The following is a 12,795-nucleotide window of genomic DNA, read 5'->3' on the forward strand; positions in this document are numbered from 1 at the left end:
CAAACAAACCGAACGCAGCTGCACAGCACATACGCCTTCCCATCACCCTTCCTGCAGGCGAAGAGAGCAGGGCAAGTGTTTGAAACTCACGTTCAGAAGGTCTGCTCTCTCGGGGAGGAGACTCAGGCTGGCCTCAGGCTGCATTTCAAATTTTAGAGGCCTTGGATTATCACTCTGGGAGTCTGTGTTTGACCTTGTTGTAACCAGGGGCTTGATTCTGACACATACCAACACATACAAGTCGCCCTATTTGCTTGAGTGTCCTTCAGCGGGGTTTATTCTCAGATGAGATGCGGGAGCTCGGAGGCCCCCGGTGTGCTGAAGGGAGCGTTTGATCTCATACCACTTTGGCTCCTGCTGCTGCTGTTCTCTGGTGGCTTAATTAGAAAAAAAGTGGAGAAAAATAAATAACACCGATACCTATTGAGACCACAAACCTTGGTAAAAAAACAAAAAAAAAAGATGGAAGAAGAAAAGCAGGATGACATGAGAGTAAAAAAGGAGAGAAATTGAGTTTTCCTTTTTTTTAAAAAAAAAAAAAAAAAAAGGAGTACAGAGAGCAAGGGAGGGCTCGGAAAGTCAAAGTCAAGTGGAACAACATCAAACACCTGTCAGTGAACGAGGGGATAAAGCAACTTCAAAAATCTGCTTCAATAAAGCGTGATGCCCCCATGTATCTGCTGCCTCCTTCGTATTCTCCTCGCATCCCCTCATCCCCTCTCTCCTTTCCTCAGTGTACCTCCTCTCCTGCATACGTCCCCTCACTGTTTGCAGCTAATTAGTACACAAGGATTCAGCACTGTCAGCCACATCAGCGCTTGAATACATCCGAGTGACAGTCTTTGGGAAAACCTCCAGGGCTTCATGGGAAAGGAGAGATGGGAGATAGAAGTGATCTGAGCCAACTTTTACACACACACACACACACACACACACACACACACAATCAGCTGCAAGTAGATTTCCACAAAAGACCATTGATCATATTATCTGCTCGGCCTGTTATATCACAATGCCAAGCAGCTGGGACTGGATTCATACTGATTGTATTTTATGCGTGAGGCTGCAGTATGTCATACTATGCCATATACTACCAAAGAAAAGCCTGTGGCGAGGGAGGAGCCCAGGAAACTGCGGTTTCTTCATATGTTAAACTTTTATGTTTCTCTACATGATAGCAGAAGTTGGATTGTAGGTGTTACTGTTTCTTTAAAACTCCCTTAAAGAGGCAGTTTTCTCTTATTTTTTGTACGTTTGCTTCTTTACAGGCGGCGTGTATCCCGGTGCTGTTGAGTAACGGTTGGGAGCTGCCGTTCTCCGATGTCATACAGTGGAACCAGGCGGTTATCGAGGGGGATGAGAGATTACTACTACAGGTAACACAGGGGGAGTCACTCATTTACATGTACACGCTTTATTTTATGATACGAAACATGATCATAGTGATGGTCTGAATTTATTTTTTAGGGTGTTTGAGTCGCATGGGTGAGACAAAACTGTACTTTCAGAAAAAGACGCAGCCTGATAACAAGCTCTAGAGCAGGAAATAGGTCGAACTAGGATAGACACTGGAGCTGTTTTAAAAAAAGATGTGGAGGTTAGAACGCAGAGAGGTTTGAAGAAAGAGGCAGAGCTGGCTAAACACTGAAGCTTCTGTCTCCTGGAGCAGGAGGGAGGGTTGACAAGGCACTTTTCAGTGTTTAGAATTTTGTGCTGCAGTACCCATTTTAAACACTAGGTGTCATAATGACATAGTGCTCCTTTAATGCACTCTCTGCAGCTCTGCAGGAACTTGTATGCTTCCTCTAAATAATAAATGTGAACACTTCTGTGGTTATTTCTTCAAATAATTCCTCAGGGTTCATTTGCATTTCGTCTTGGAGCTAAATTGATGCATAATCTACATGTAACAAATCTATTTTCACAGCAGCAGGAAAATGTCCTTTATCAGCTTTAATCAGTTATTTTGTCACTCTAAAGTCCGGTTTAGTATCAGTCTCAAAGTCTGCAATCTGTCAGGCCCTATTTGTTGAAACTATACAGGGGATAATGAGAGTTTTTTGTCATAATTTTAAAGGTATGTAGCCCAGCTGCTCCAAAAAGGAAGTATTAAAACTACGTTTAAAATCCCTTTCACAGACTCTTCCCCGGCTCTTTATTACCTGTATCAAACGCTGTGCTTACAGGTTGGAGCCCTTTGAGATTAAATACCGAAAGAGACCTTAATCCAGCTTCAGTTCAAAAGCGCTCACTCACTCATCCTCTGTGTCTGCGTCTCCTTTCACACAAATAAACACAAAGAGCAAGCAAAGCCAGCTCCCTCTCTCTCTCTCTCTCTCTCTCTCTCTCTCTCTCTCTCTGTGTCTCCTACAACCTTTATCTCTCTCTCTCCCTCGCACAAATTACATCATGTCTCCTCTGCATTGATCCAATTTGATCTCGACCAATGGAGGACATGAATTGGCATTCAGCTAATGAACAGGAACAAGCCCCCGAGACATTTGCAAATAACGGCAGGACTGGGTTGAATAAGCCAGCCCTTTCATTGGCGTTTCTGCCCACCTGCAAAAAACTCTGGCATGGAAACACAAAAGACAAATATTCACTCTGTCTATGATCTGGTGCTCGGGGACGGCACACGCTTCAGACAAACAGAGAACGAGGTGAAAGTGAAGCTGTCCTTCAGATGTACTTAGTGGAGAGAGAATGTAGCTAAGGGAAATATGCAAAGAGAGAGTTAGGATTTCAAAGAACAAGGACTTAAAAAAAGGAGATTTAACCGCCTTCAGGTCTTTAAAGCTGGCGCTCATTAGTGTGTGTGTGTGTGTTAGACAAAAGGAGTCAAATGCCCACTTTTCAGAGTTCAGCTACTTTTCTTGCACTTTGAAGGAGCCGCTGTGCTTAACTTTCTGAGGGATTTAATCAATTTTGGCGATTCTCTCTAAACCCTGCAATGTAGTCTTAACTAATTATGGCCTAATTGTTTGAACAACAGATCCCCAAATCAGCTCTGTGTCCAACGCTTCCTCAGGAGGCCAAATTAAGCTCCCACTTGATTCAGTGTCTGCATTTTTTATCACGACAATGACGTTTTTTTGTCTGTTTTTTTTTTTTTTTTAGAATTCCTTTACAAACAAGTACACATCTTTCTCTCTCTCTCTCGCTCTCTCTCTCTCTCTCTCTCTCTCTCTCTCTCACTCTCTGTTCTTGGATCTTTAACTCTGCTTATCTTTTCTCCTCAGGTGCCATCCACAGTGAGAGCAGTGGGGAATGAACGCGTCCTGGCCCTCAGACAGAGGACCCAGATGTTGTGGGAAGCTTACTTTTCCTCCGTGGACAAGATCGTCCTCACAACACTGGAGGTCAGTTTTGGCTTCAACACGCACAACACAGAGGCTGTTAACAGGAAACACTAATGAAAGACAATCATCTGAGTGTGTTTGTCAAATTTCTTCCTGACTAGTAGAAAAGAGAGTTGGAGAACAGCTGTACTTGAAGGCTAACATGCTAATGCTAATAGGTACTGTAGCTTGTATGAGATAGGCTAGCTAATTCACTTGTGCAAGTTGGGAATTAAGCGCTAGCATGCTAGCCATGCGAGGAACATGCTTGTTCCTAAAACTCCTGAACTCATTTGAGTTGAGCTGCATGTGTGAACGCAAACAAAGGAATTTTCCTCTCCACCTTTAGCTGTAATGTTTCCTGCCACCCCTCTACAAAATCTCCCTAATGTCAGCTCATGAAGGGAATTTATCAGGAAATATTCAGAGGAAGGCAGATGGGTTGTTTTTTATTCACTGATTGATGCCCCGCGGGCTGTATGACCCGTGCTATCTCCGTGCTTTATGTTTTCTGTTTGCCAGAATGTTCTTCTCCTCTCTCAGTTGTTCATATAGGGAGTGTGTCTCACGAGACATCGGCTGCCACTGATACGAAGGCCAATAAGCTCATTATAGCACCACCTCTTTGACCCCCCTTCGTTTTGTCTCCCACTGTGAGGATGCCTTGGAATTTTTTTTCCTGTCTGGAAATGTTTAAAAATTAAAGAATAGAGGGGATTAAACAGTACTGTAAATAGGGAGAAAAATCCATTCGATACTGAGAGAAATAAAAGATATCTCAATTACGACTTTATTCTGCAGCGTAATGAAGCTGTTTTAAATGCTGCTCTAACCTCTAATAACACATGAGTCCTAACTTGACTGTATTTTGTGAGATTGATGGTTTGACCCCTCGTGTCACCGCTCAAACTTCTATCTCACTAAAAGAAAATAAGAGCAAAACGTTGCTTCTGGCCACTAAGTATTGGCTGGAAACCTGTCTGAACCTATGTTTTAAAACTCACAATTTCTCCCACCATGCAATTCTGTTGAGGAATGTGCAACAACATCCAGTGAAAACATCCACAAAAAGCAGCCGCTGCTGTAAACACAGGTTTCCAGCTGTAGTCGCTACCTACTGCCTGTGTGCTATCATCAGTCTTCTCTCAGAGAGGTTTTCCAACAGAGCCTCCACATTTGAATCAAACCACCCTCCTATCATTATGATTACAGGGGGTTGGAGCTCGGCCAATCGTCCGTATTTCTTCTCTTTTTACTATCTGGGCTCTCACTGTAACTCTGAGGGAACCATTTCAAAGCAGTCCACATCCGATCTGCCTGCAGTCTCTGAGAAATCCCCCAAATGTATAGAAATTACATATCATTACATTTCAAATATCAGTCTCAACCTGCTAGTTTCTGCCTCACTGCCCGCTGTTATTAGACTCTGAGAAAAAGCTTTCTTTTTCAAAGCTCCAGGTCATATTCATTAAAAAAAAAAAAAGTCCCATCTTTCAAGGAAGTTATTGTGGTGTGCAGAAGCAGCAGAGGCCGTTTTGCTTGTTTTCAAAGCTCTCATCGTCACACATGGATCTTTTTTCTCCGTCCATTTCCTGTTTTTTTCCTGTCTGGTCTTAGAACACGCTGAGCAAAAAAATGTGCTTTAGCGGTTGCTGCTCCCGCTAAGGGGATGTCATTTGAAGGTTATCCAAGGAGTTAGAATAAAAAAACCTCCTCCTTATGTGAGTGCCTTCAACGCAGGCTGCCAGTGTGGATTTGAGCCTTTAAAAGATGTGAGGAAACAACAGATTTAACCCCTCTGAAGTCTGCTAACGTCACACAGTGATGGGGTAGGCCTTCACAGATGTTTATAAAAGGCGAGCCTGGCAGTCCCCAGTGTATTCTCTGCAGGGGATTTATGCTGGAGATAATGCAGGAGAGGTTCTGGAGGTTGGTGATAAGCTGCTTACATACATACAGCATGCAAAGGGGAACCTCTCCCCACGGGAGCCAGCTGTGCTGTCAGCCCGGGGTCAGCGTGGCAGAGGGCCGAAGGGGATGCCGGTGTTTTCTGCTGCGTTGACACCTCCTGTTGGCGTACAATAGGAAGTACACAAACAGTAACATCAGAGCCGTGCTGCACAAACACAAGTGGAGTTTACATGAAGCTCCGAGACTCCAGCGGCTTAGAGGGGAAGGAATAAATGTGGTGTCGGCTTAGAGGAGCCAGACTTCTTACAACAACAAAAAAAAAAAAATTGCAACCCTCACTCATACTGTATACTTCTTTCTTTTCTTTTTTTCTTTTTTTCTGCACAGATCATCAAGGACCGTGTTTTCTCCCACATATCGAGAAACAAGTACATGTGGAACTCCCTGCCAGGAGGTCTGCTGGTCCTGCCGGAGTACTCCACCCACCTCGCACACTTCCCTTTCTACTACCTGGGATTAGGTGAATGCACGCGTCATTTTAATGAGACGCATCGACGTGCAGATCTTGATTTGATTGCGCATTAAGGATGGAGATTAGACTGCTTTGTGAGAGCTGTGGAGGAAGAGATTATCAATCAAGGGCAGAAAATCAAGTCAAATATTTCTCTTGCGTCCTCAGCTGTTTTGGTTTTAATTAAGCAATCATGCAAAAAGGTCTATTGAATACCACTGTGTGTGCATTATAATGTGATTATAGCATTTGTTCAGCGATACTAATGACATCAGTTTTTTTTGTTTCAAGAGAAGAGAGACCAGAAGTATACACATCGAGGCTTTAAACTGCTCTGACACTTAATGGACTAAAATGTAAACTTTAGGAGTTTTTTTCATGACTTGGTTTGATCGTTGATTTTGTCTGGTGCCTTAAAGGTACAGTACATACTCCATCAGAGAATAGTGCTTTATTTCCTGTAATGTTTTACGTTTGAAATGTGGTGCAAGAAGTTTATTATGAAGTTAATTCATTCATTCATGAAATTCTCTTTTTTTGTTCATTATGTTTCTTGTAAAAAATGCAATGCTAACTTCTTGTTTAGAATAGCTCTTCCTTCATATTCAAACAGGTCTTCCATTCTGCCTAAAACTTTGTTTTTAATGCGTATTCAGGGGTCAGTCCAGGTCAAGAGTTCACTGCTGTCATCCAAGCCGTCTCTCCATTGATCTCCCAATCTCAGCCAATCATGAAGCTGCTTCAGGTGGTCTCCAAGTCCAAATACTGCTCGCAGGTAACGATACCGCCACAAACAGTCACTACCAGCCAAGCAACAAAAAAAAAACGTACCCTTAAAAGATATTTTGGGAAGAATTACTTTCCGCAATCTTTCCTGTTTGATTGATGAGCTAAAGACAAGAATTCTCAACATGGAAAAATCAAACATGTGGACCTGTTTCGATACAACGGCAACTGAAATCACTGTCCCAGGCGCCCAATATTAGGTAGCTTGCAAGCTAACTCCTGAACACTGTCCACATTCCCACATCATGTGGGCAACACTTCAGTACTCAAAGGTTTGCCGACTGGTTTGAGCAACTTAACGCAGCTCTCTCTCTCCTTCGCTCGCTGCAACTTCCAGTTGAAAATATGACATGATGAATATGATATGTAGTTTTCACAAAAGCTCTGATGTTTTTTGATACCATCGATGATAAATGTTATACATTTTCTCATTTTAAACATTAGTTAGTTAGTTAGTTTAATAGTTGTCCCCTTAGGGCTAAAAAGGCTGTTCAGACAAACCATAGAAAAACAAAAACTGACATATTATGAAAAACCATGAATACATTGATATCATAAAGTTGGAAATTGTTGACAGCCTCAGTTGGCAGCTTTTTTCTAAACAGTCTGATGTGTTTGCGTTGCCCTGCTGCTCAGATCATCATCCTCTGGAACAGCGAGAAGCCGCCACCCAGCCGGAGCAAATGGCCTCCCATGCCCGTCCCCCTCACTGTGACAGACGGGAGGAGGAAGGTGAGGGACTCATTCACCGCCGTGACGTCTGAGTGACAGCGTGACAAACTGTCGGCTGCTCACTCTGTTTGTGTGCCTCTTTTTCCCCCCTCCCTATCACTCATAAATCTCTGTTACTCTGGGCTTTTTTTTTGGTCCTTCTCCACCGTGTGTACTTTTCCTCCTATCCTTGTTTGTGTCTGATGTGTCCACTGATCCGTGTGGCATTGGCTTTCATAAACGTCACTCGCTCTGAACATTTCTCCTCCGTCTCCTTTACCCTGTCTGTTTTTTATTTTGAACTCCAGACGCACAAAAATCCATAGTGATTCCCTCCTCTCCTCTCCGTCACTCAATATGATTTACTGTAACACGCTCGTCTCCTTCTCATAATCTCTCTAAGTACAGGCCAGATGATGTGTATCCTTCAGTAACAGAGCTGAGATTTACTCCTGTGTGCTTCTCTCTCAGACAACCAGTCGGTTCCTACCTCATGTTGCCATAGAGACGGAAGCGGTGCTGAGTCTGGACGAGGATACGGTCCTGCTGACCAGTGAGGTAATAAAAAACAAATGAGAAAAAGAAAATGTGAAAGGATTTGTATAACTGGGAAAGTTGCAACAATCGATGTCTGTTCTTGTAGGTGAATTTTGCCTTCCTGGTGTGGCGGAGCTTCCCCGAGCGGATCGTTGGCTACCCTCCCAGGAGTCACTTCTGGGACCCCCTGAAGCGAGCCTGGGGGTACACCTCCAAATGGACCAATGATTATTCCATCGTCCTGACTGGAGCTGCCTTCTACCACAGGTACACCAACAGTCGACATTAAGAACAGCTGAGACTGATGGGCGTGATGTCGCTGCGTTTGTATCACAATATCAATGATTTGAATAGAGAGATTTGAACTTTTGAAGCACAAGCCAGAAGATTGCAAAAGGGTCAAAGGCCAAAAGAACCTGAGACCCAAACAGGGTCGGGTCCAGTTTGATGTGGTCAGTGAAGTCTCCTTTTGTCTCCTAAAAATATAGTATTTGAAAAAGTTAGGAGTGCAATCTGATCTGGGACAGAATGTCCTGAGGTCCATTAATGCAGGTCTGAGAGTGTTGAAACTTTGAAGACCTCCACACCAAAGTTATTTCCACTTATCTCGTGGGAAAATTGAATAAAAGCAGTAATGATACATCAGACTAAGTGCTTGATGGAATACTCAAACAAGAACAAAACTAAAGAAAGAAGAAACAGCCTGAGAACAGAGGTTGTTAGTGGTTGTAGGCGATGAGTTTTTAGGGAGGGGCCAGGTCATGGAGGGCTTTGTAGGAGATAAGAAGGAGTTTAAAGTGGATACACTTTTTTTTTTTTTTTTAACAAAAAGTTCTGGCGACAGCGCACGCCTGTACACGATGGAATGTGAGATGTTGAGATACTGGAAGGGAGCGAGTCAAAATCTGTGTTTCTCTGATCGCCATCCATCCCATCGCTTCTGATAGATTTCACTGGAAACGAAAGCTTCACGTGCTGGATGAGGAACTGATTTTTTTTTTACCCCCCTTTCCTTCAGATATGTCTTTATCACTACCTGCTACACACCCACTCCCATATTTACACTCACACATAGCAACTCAACATGGATTACATAACCCAGATCCAAGCAGGTTTCTTTTTCAGAGTAAAACAAGCAACACATTGATGAAATGCAGCAGCAGCTTGCACGCTGACATGAATCTGAAAACGGGGCAATCCAACAGAGAGGGAGCACTGAGGATAATTATTTGTATGTATGCGTGTGTGTGTGTGTGTGTGTGTGTGGGAGAGAGGGTGAATCACTCAGGGATTTCTTGGAGCGGTTTGGTTAATTTGAAAAGGCAGAAGTGTGAAAAGGTGCAGCGGGCAGAGGGATGCGAGTTCTTCAACCATCTGAATGGAATGACTCAACAGACGGCGGCTTCAAAGGCTGCTGAAGCCTCGTGACACCCTGAGACAAAGTCGTCGTTCCTGTCTGCAAGTCGCAAAGAAAACTGTTTTCTCATGCTAATTGAATCCACACAGCTCCTAGGTTATGTCCACAGACACTTTGAGGCCCATTTGCATTACCCAGAATGCCCTGACTCGCCGATTAAACAGTGCGATGACGATGAGTAGTTATTTAAAACCTGCCTCTGTCATTGTGAGTTCCCTTAATTAAGTCATTTACACGCTAATTCTCTTAATTACTTACTGTATATTGGATTATTAAAATGATGTGACAGCGCACCAAATGGCTTTTTCACAATATGGCTGCCATGTTAATGAAAGTAAATCATTTCATTTGAGAAAATCCAATAACAACAATCACTTTGAATAACTTGCACAAAGTAAAATGTCTCAGCCATTAAAACTTACTTTAATACCGCGGCGCCGGTACTGGAGTGTTGGTTGGCGTTGGTGCACGATGTGTGGAGGCTGTGGTCCTCCGGACGGGGGGGGGGGGGAGTCTGACATGTTGCTCCTTTCCTGCATGTCATCTCCCCCCCCCCCCTCTCTCTCTCTGATTTCCGACTCTGTCCACTGTGCTGTCTTTCCAATAACGGAACATATAAAGCCGGAAAATCAATCAGGGACAGGTTTTCGACTTTTCAAACGTACGTAATGCTCAATGTCCAGCTGATTGAAAAGCAATGCACTTCAACGTTTGGTGCTGCAAACTTAAAGAATGGGGAGCACGTGCCTCGTACCGCAGGGGCTGAGTTTGTTTTTAGCTCTATAAAGATCAAATCCCAGCAGGAGGTGAAATGGTTAACTTGTCCCAGTTACATTTCATCAGCATACATCGCAGCATTCTCTCTAGATGTTTCCATACAGGTACAGGCCGCCTCTGGCTGCCACCTATGACTAACTGTGTGGAGATGTTTTCCTTCTGCGTGTAGGTGTGTAGTGTATGTGCTTGTCTTAACAGATTTAGTGTTTGTGCTGCGAGTGCAAGTAGAAGACCGCTGAAATTGATTAGAGACTAATTATAGTGGAACAGAACATCAGGTTCTGCACACTGGCGACAGATGTGACAAAGTGTTAGTGCAAGAGGAGAAACAGAGCCAACTGATGAACGCTTATACTCTTCACTCTCACAGCTGTAATATAGTACAAAATCTAATTGATCTTATAAAGCAGCCTTACAACACTGTGATCAATGCTCAGGACAGAGTCTAATAAGATGACACGTTTTAATAACACCAAGGTATTGATAATAATACATTTTATAGGGGTGATTACAGGTGATTTACATGACGTGCTCTTTGGTGAAGAGAGCTGGATACGATTTTTCGTTTGTTATCTTCGTGGACAGTCGCCTTTCACAATAAAAGCAGCAGCTTTATCGTACGCGGCTTATTTCCAGATGTAGTCTCCGGCCAGTTTGTAAATCGGCAACCTGAAGTGCATTATTAAAAATTAAAAGGCAATAAAAGACATTATATTTGTAATTACAGAAGGCCTAAGTAAAAGGAAGAGAGCCATACAGACGTACAGCATGTCGAACAAAGACGACACACATCACATCTGACAGAGAGGAATGTGTGCAGCTAGAGTTAAAAGCGTGTGTTCAGGTGTGTTGCAGAGGTGGAGTATCTCCGTATATCTGCGACAGTGGTGAGCAGTGAATTCCAGTTTCAAGGTCAAATCTTCACTTGTGGTCTTCTGTTTTTTTCTCCATCAAACTGAAAAATCAAAAAGGGATGAAGGGTGAATGTTAACTGACAGAACCGTTGGTGCTCACGCCAAGACGACGGGTTTGTTCCCTAAAGCAAAGACTTTTATTTTTAAGACTTTTATTCTGAAGGAGGGGGGAAGTTCCTTTTTTTAACCAGATTTTAAGCACTCCACCAGATGATAGGCAACCTGGATGAGCCATTTCATTCCAAGTCATACTCTAGTTTCATTGGGTGTTTGTGGAGGACATTGGCATTTTGCTTGGTTTTAATTGGAGCTTTTTTAGTTTTCCTTTGGAATAGAGCTGAATTTCTACAAACTGGCCAGGTAAACGTTGACTCTTGTTTTGTGTTAAGAGAAAAACTGCATCTGTTTCCTCAACATAAAGAGAACATTTAGGAGGGGGGGCTTTGCATTATTGAACACATGACTGTTTAACAATCTGAATTGTCCCACAGGTACTACCACTACCTGTTCACCCACTACCTGCCCCAGTCTCTGCGGACTCTGGTGGATCGCACCTCCAACTGTGAGGACATCCTGATGAACTTCCTGGTTTCTGCTGTCACTCACCTGCCGCCAATCAAAGTGGCTCAAAGGAAGCAGTACAAAGAGCTTCCCAGTCCAGGGGTAACTTGTGTTTCATGCTGCCGTCTTGTTGATGCTTTTCACTCGGGTCAAAACTGGATGTTACATGTCAGCATCTTGTTCCATTTTCCAGGGTACAAAGAGCGTCCCCTGGGCCAACCCGGAGCACTTCAACCAGCGGCAGGAGTGTGTCAACACCTTCGCCAACTGGTTTGGCTACATGCCTCTGGTCCACTCTCAGTTCCGCCTGGACCCCGTGCTCTTCAAGGATCAAGTGTCTGTCCTCCGCAAGAAGTACAAAGACCTGGAGAGAGCGTGAAAACGCCGGGAAACAGGGACAGAAAGGCTGTGGAGAGACGCAAGGTCTTACATAAGTGGCCTTTTGGACAAGACAATGAGTGGTGGACGGTCGAGATGGGATACTAAGGCAGTCTGGGATGTGGACAAAGTGGTGAGTTTGTCACAAGGACAGGATACAATCATCAAACAGACCCTGGTGGACTGTTCTGGTCTTATTAATATAAATATGAAGAGAAAACAGGCCCACTGAAGTCGAAAGAATATCACCCCCGTCCATGAGTGTCGTGTCAACAGAGGAGGAACGTAAGGGGCCTTGAAAAGACCCAGAGAAAGGACAATCTCTGTCGGACACGAGAAAACAAACGTGTGCAGACTGCTCATACGACAGTGGGACTGCTGTGACCAAGTGAAAAGGAAGGCAAGCTCATGCCAAAGGCACCCAGTGGACTTGTATCGGTGCCATGCACCCTTACTGTCGAGTGTGTGTCTGAGCACTACTGTGCAGGGACTGTTGCCGTGGAAACAGATCATTTCACATCAAAATGCTAACTGTAAAACCAATAAAATGATTTATAAATGCAAATTCATGGTTCTGCATTAAGTCTGAGTTTGTCCCCCTACTTTGCACATCGCTTATTCCCGAGGAGGATTCTCCGCAGAGACGGAGGAACAAGATTCCCGCGCGGTACCTTTAGAGAAGCTGATCTCTCGTCTCCACACATGAACTCAGACGACAACAGGGAAGGATGTGGCAGCAATGACGAGGATGTGATTACTGGCCATTTATGGGAAAATGGAAATAGTAAAAACATTTTGGAGGGGTTGTGTTGGGTGGGGGGGGGGCTGGACTTTATACTGGTCTTGAATACTAATTAAGATGTACTCCACACACAACACACTCCCTACCTATCCAAGTTATACATTGCAAAAATGTTTGCAGTTAATGTCCACGTTCTTCATCTTTGAGAC

At 43.8% G+C, this 12,795-nt stretch overlaps 1 protein-coding gene across 1 annotated transcript in view; it reads left to right on the forward strand.

Annotated features, from left to right (window-relative positions):
- Nucleotides 1-12,492, forward strand: part of ext1c (exostoses (multiple) 1c) — an 87,164-nt gene extending 74,672 nt beyond the window's left edge. Inside the window, exons 4-12 of the mRNA XM_079367853.1 lie at nt 1,269-1,376; nt 3,243-3,362; nt 5,640-5,772; nt 6,420-6,538; nt 7,186-7,281; nt 7,732-7,818; nt 7,904-8,064; nt 11,397-11,568; nt 11,660-12,492. Coding sequence (XP_079223979.1) covers nt 1,269-1,376; nt 3,243-3,362; nt 5,640-5,772; nt 6,420-6,538; nt 7,186-7,281; nt 7,732-7,818; nt 7,904-8,064; nt 11,397-11,568; nt 11,660-11,845 — 1,182 coding nt within the window. The 3' untranslated portion in view covers nt 11,846-12,492. The remainder of the gene's footprint in view (nt 1-1,268; nt 1,377-3,242; nt 3,363-5,639; nt 5,773-6,419; nt 6,539-7,185; nt 7,282-7,731; nt 7,819-7,903; nt 8,065-11,396; nt 11,569-11,659) is intronic.
- The last annotated feature ends 303 nt before the right edge of the window (nt 12,493-12,795 follow it).

Source organism: Symphodus melops (genome assembly GCF_947650265.1).
Source record: "Symphodus melops genome assembly, chromosome: 18".
Taxonomy (NCBI): domain Eukaryota; kingdom Metazoa; phylum Chordata; class Actinopteri; order Labriformes; family Labridae; genus Symphodus; species Symphodus melops.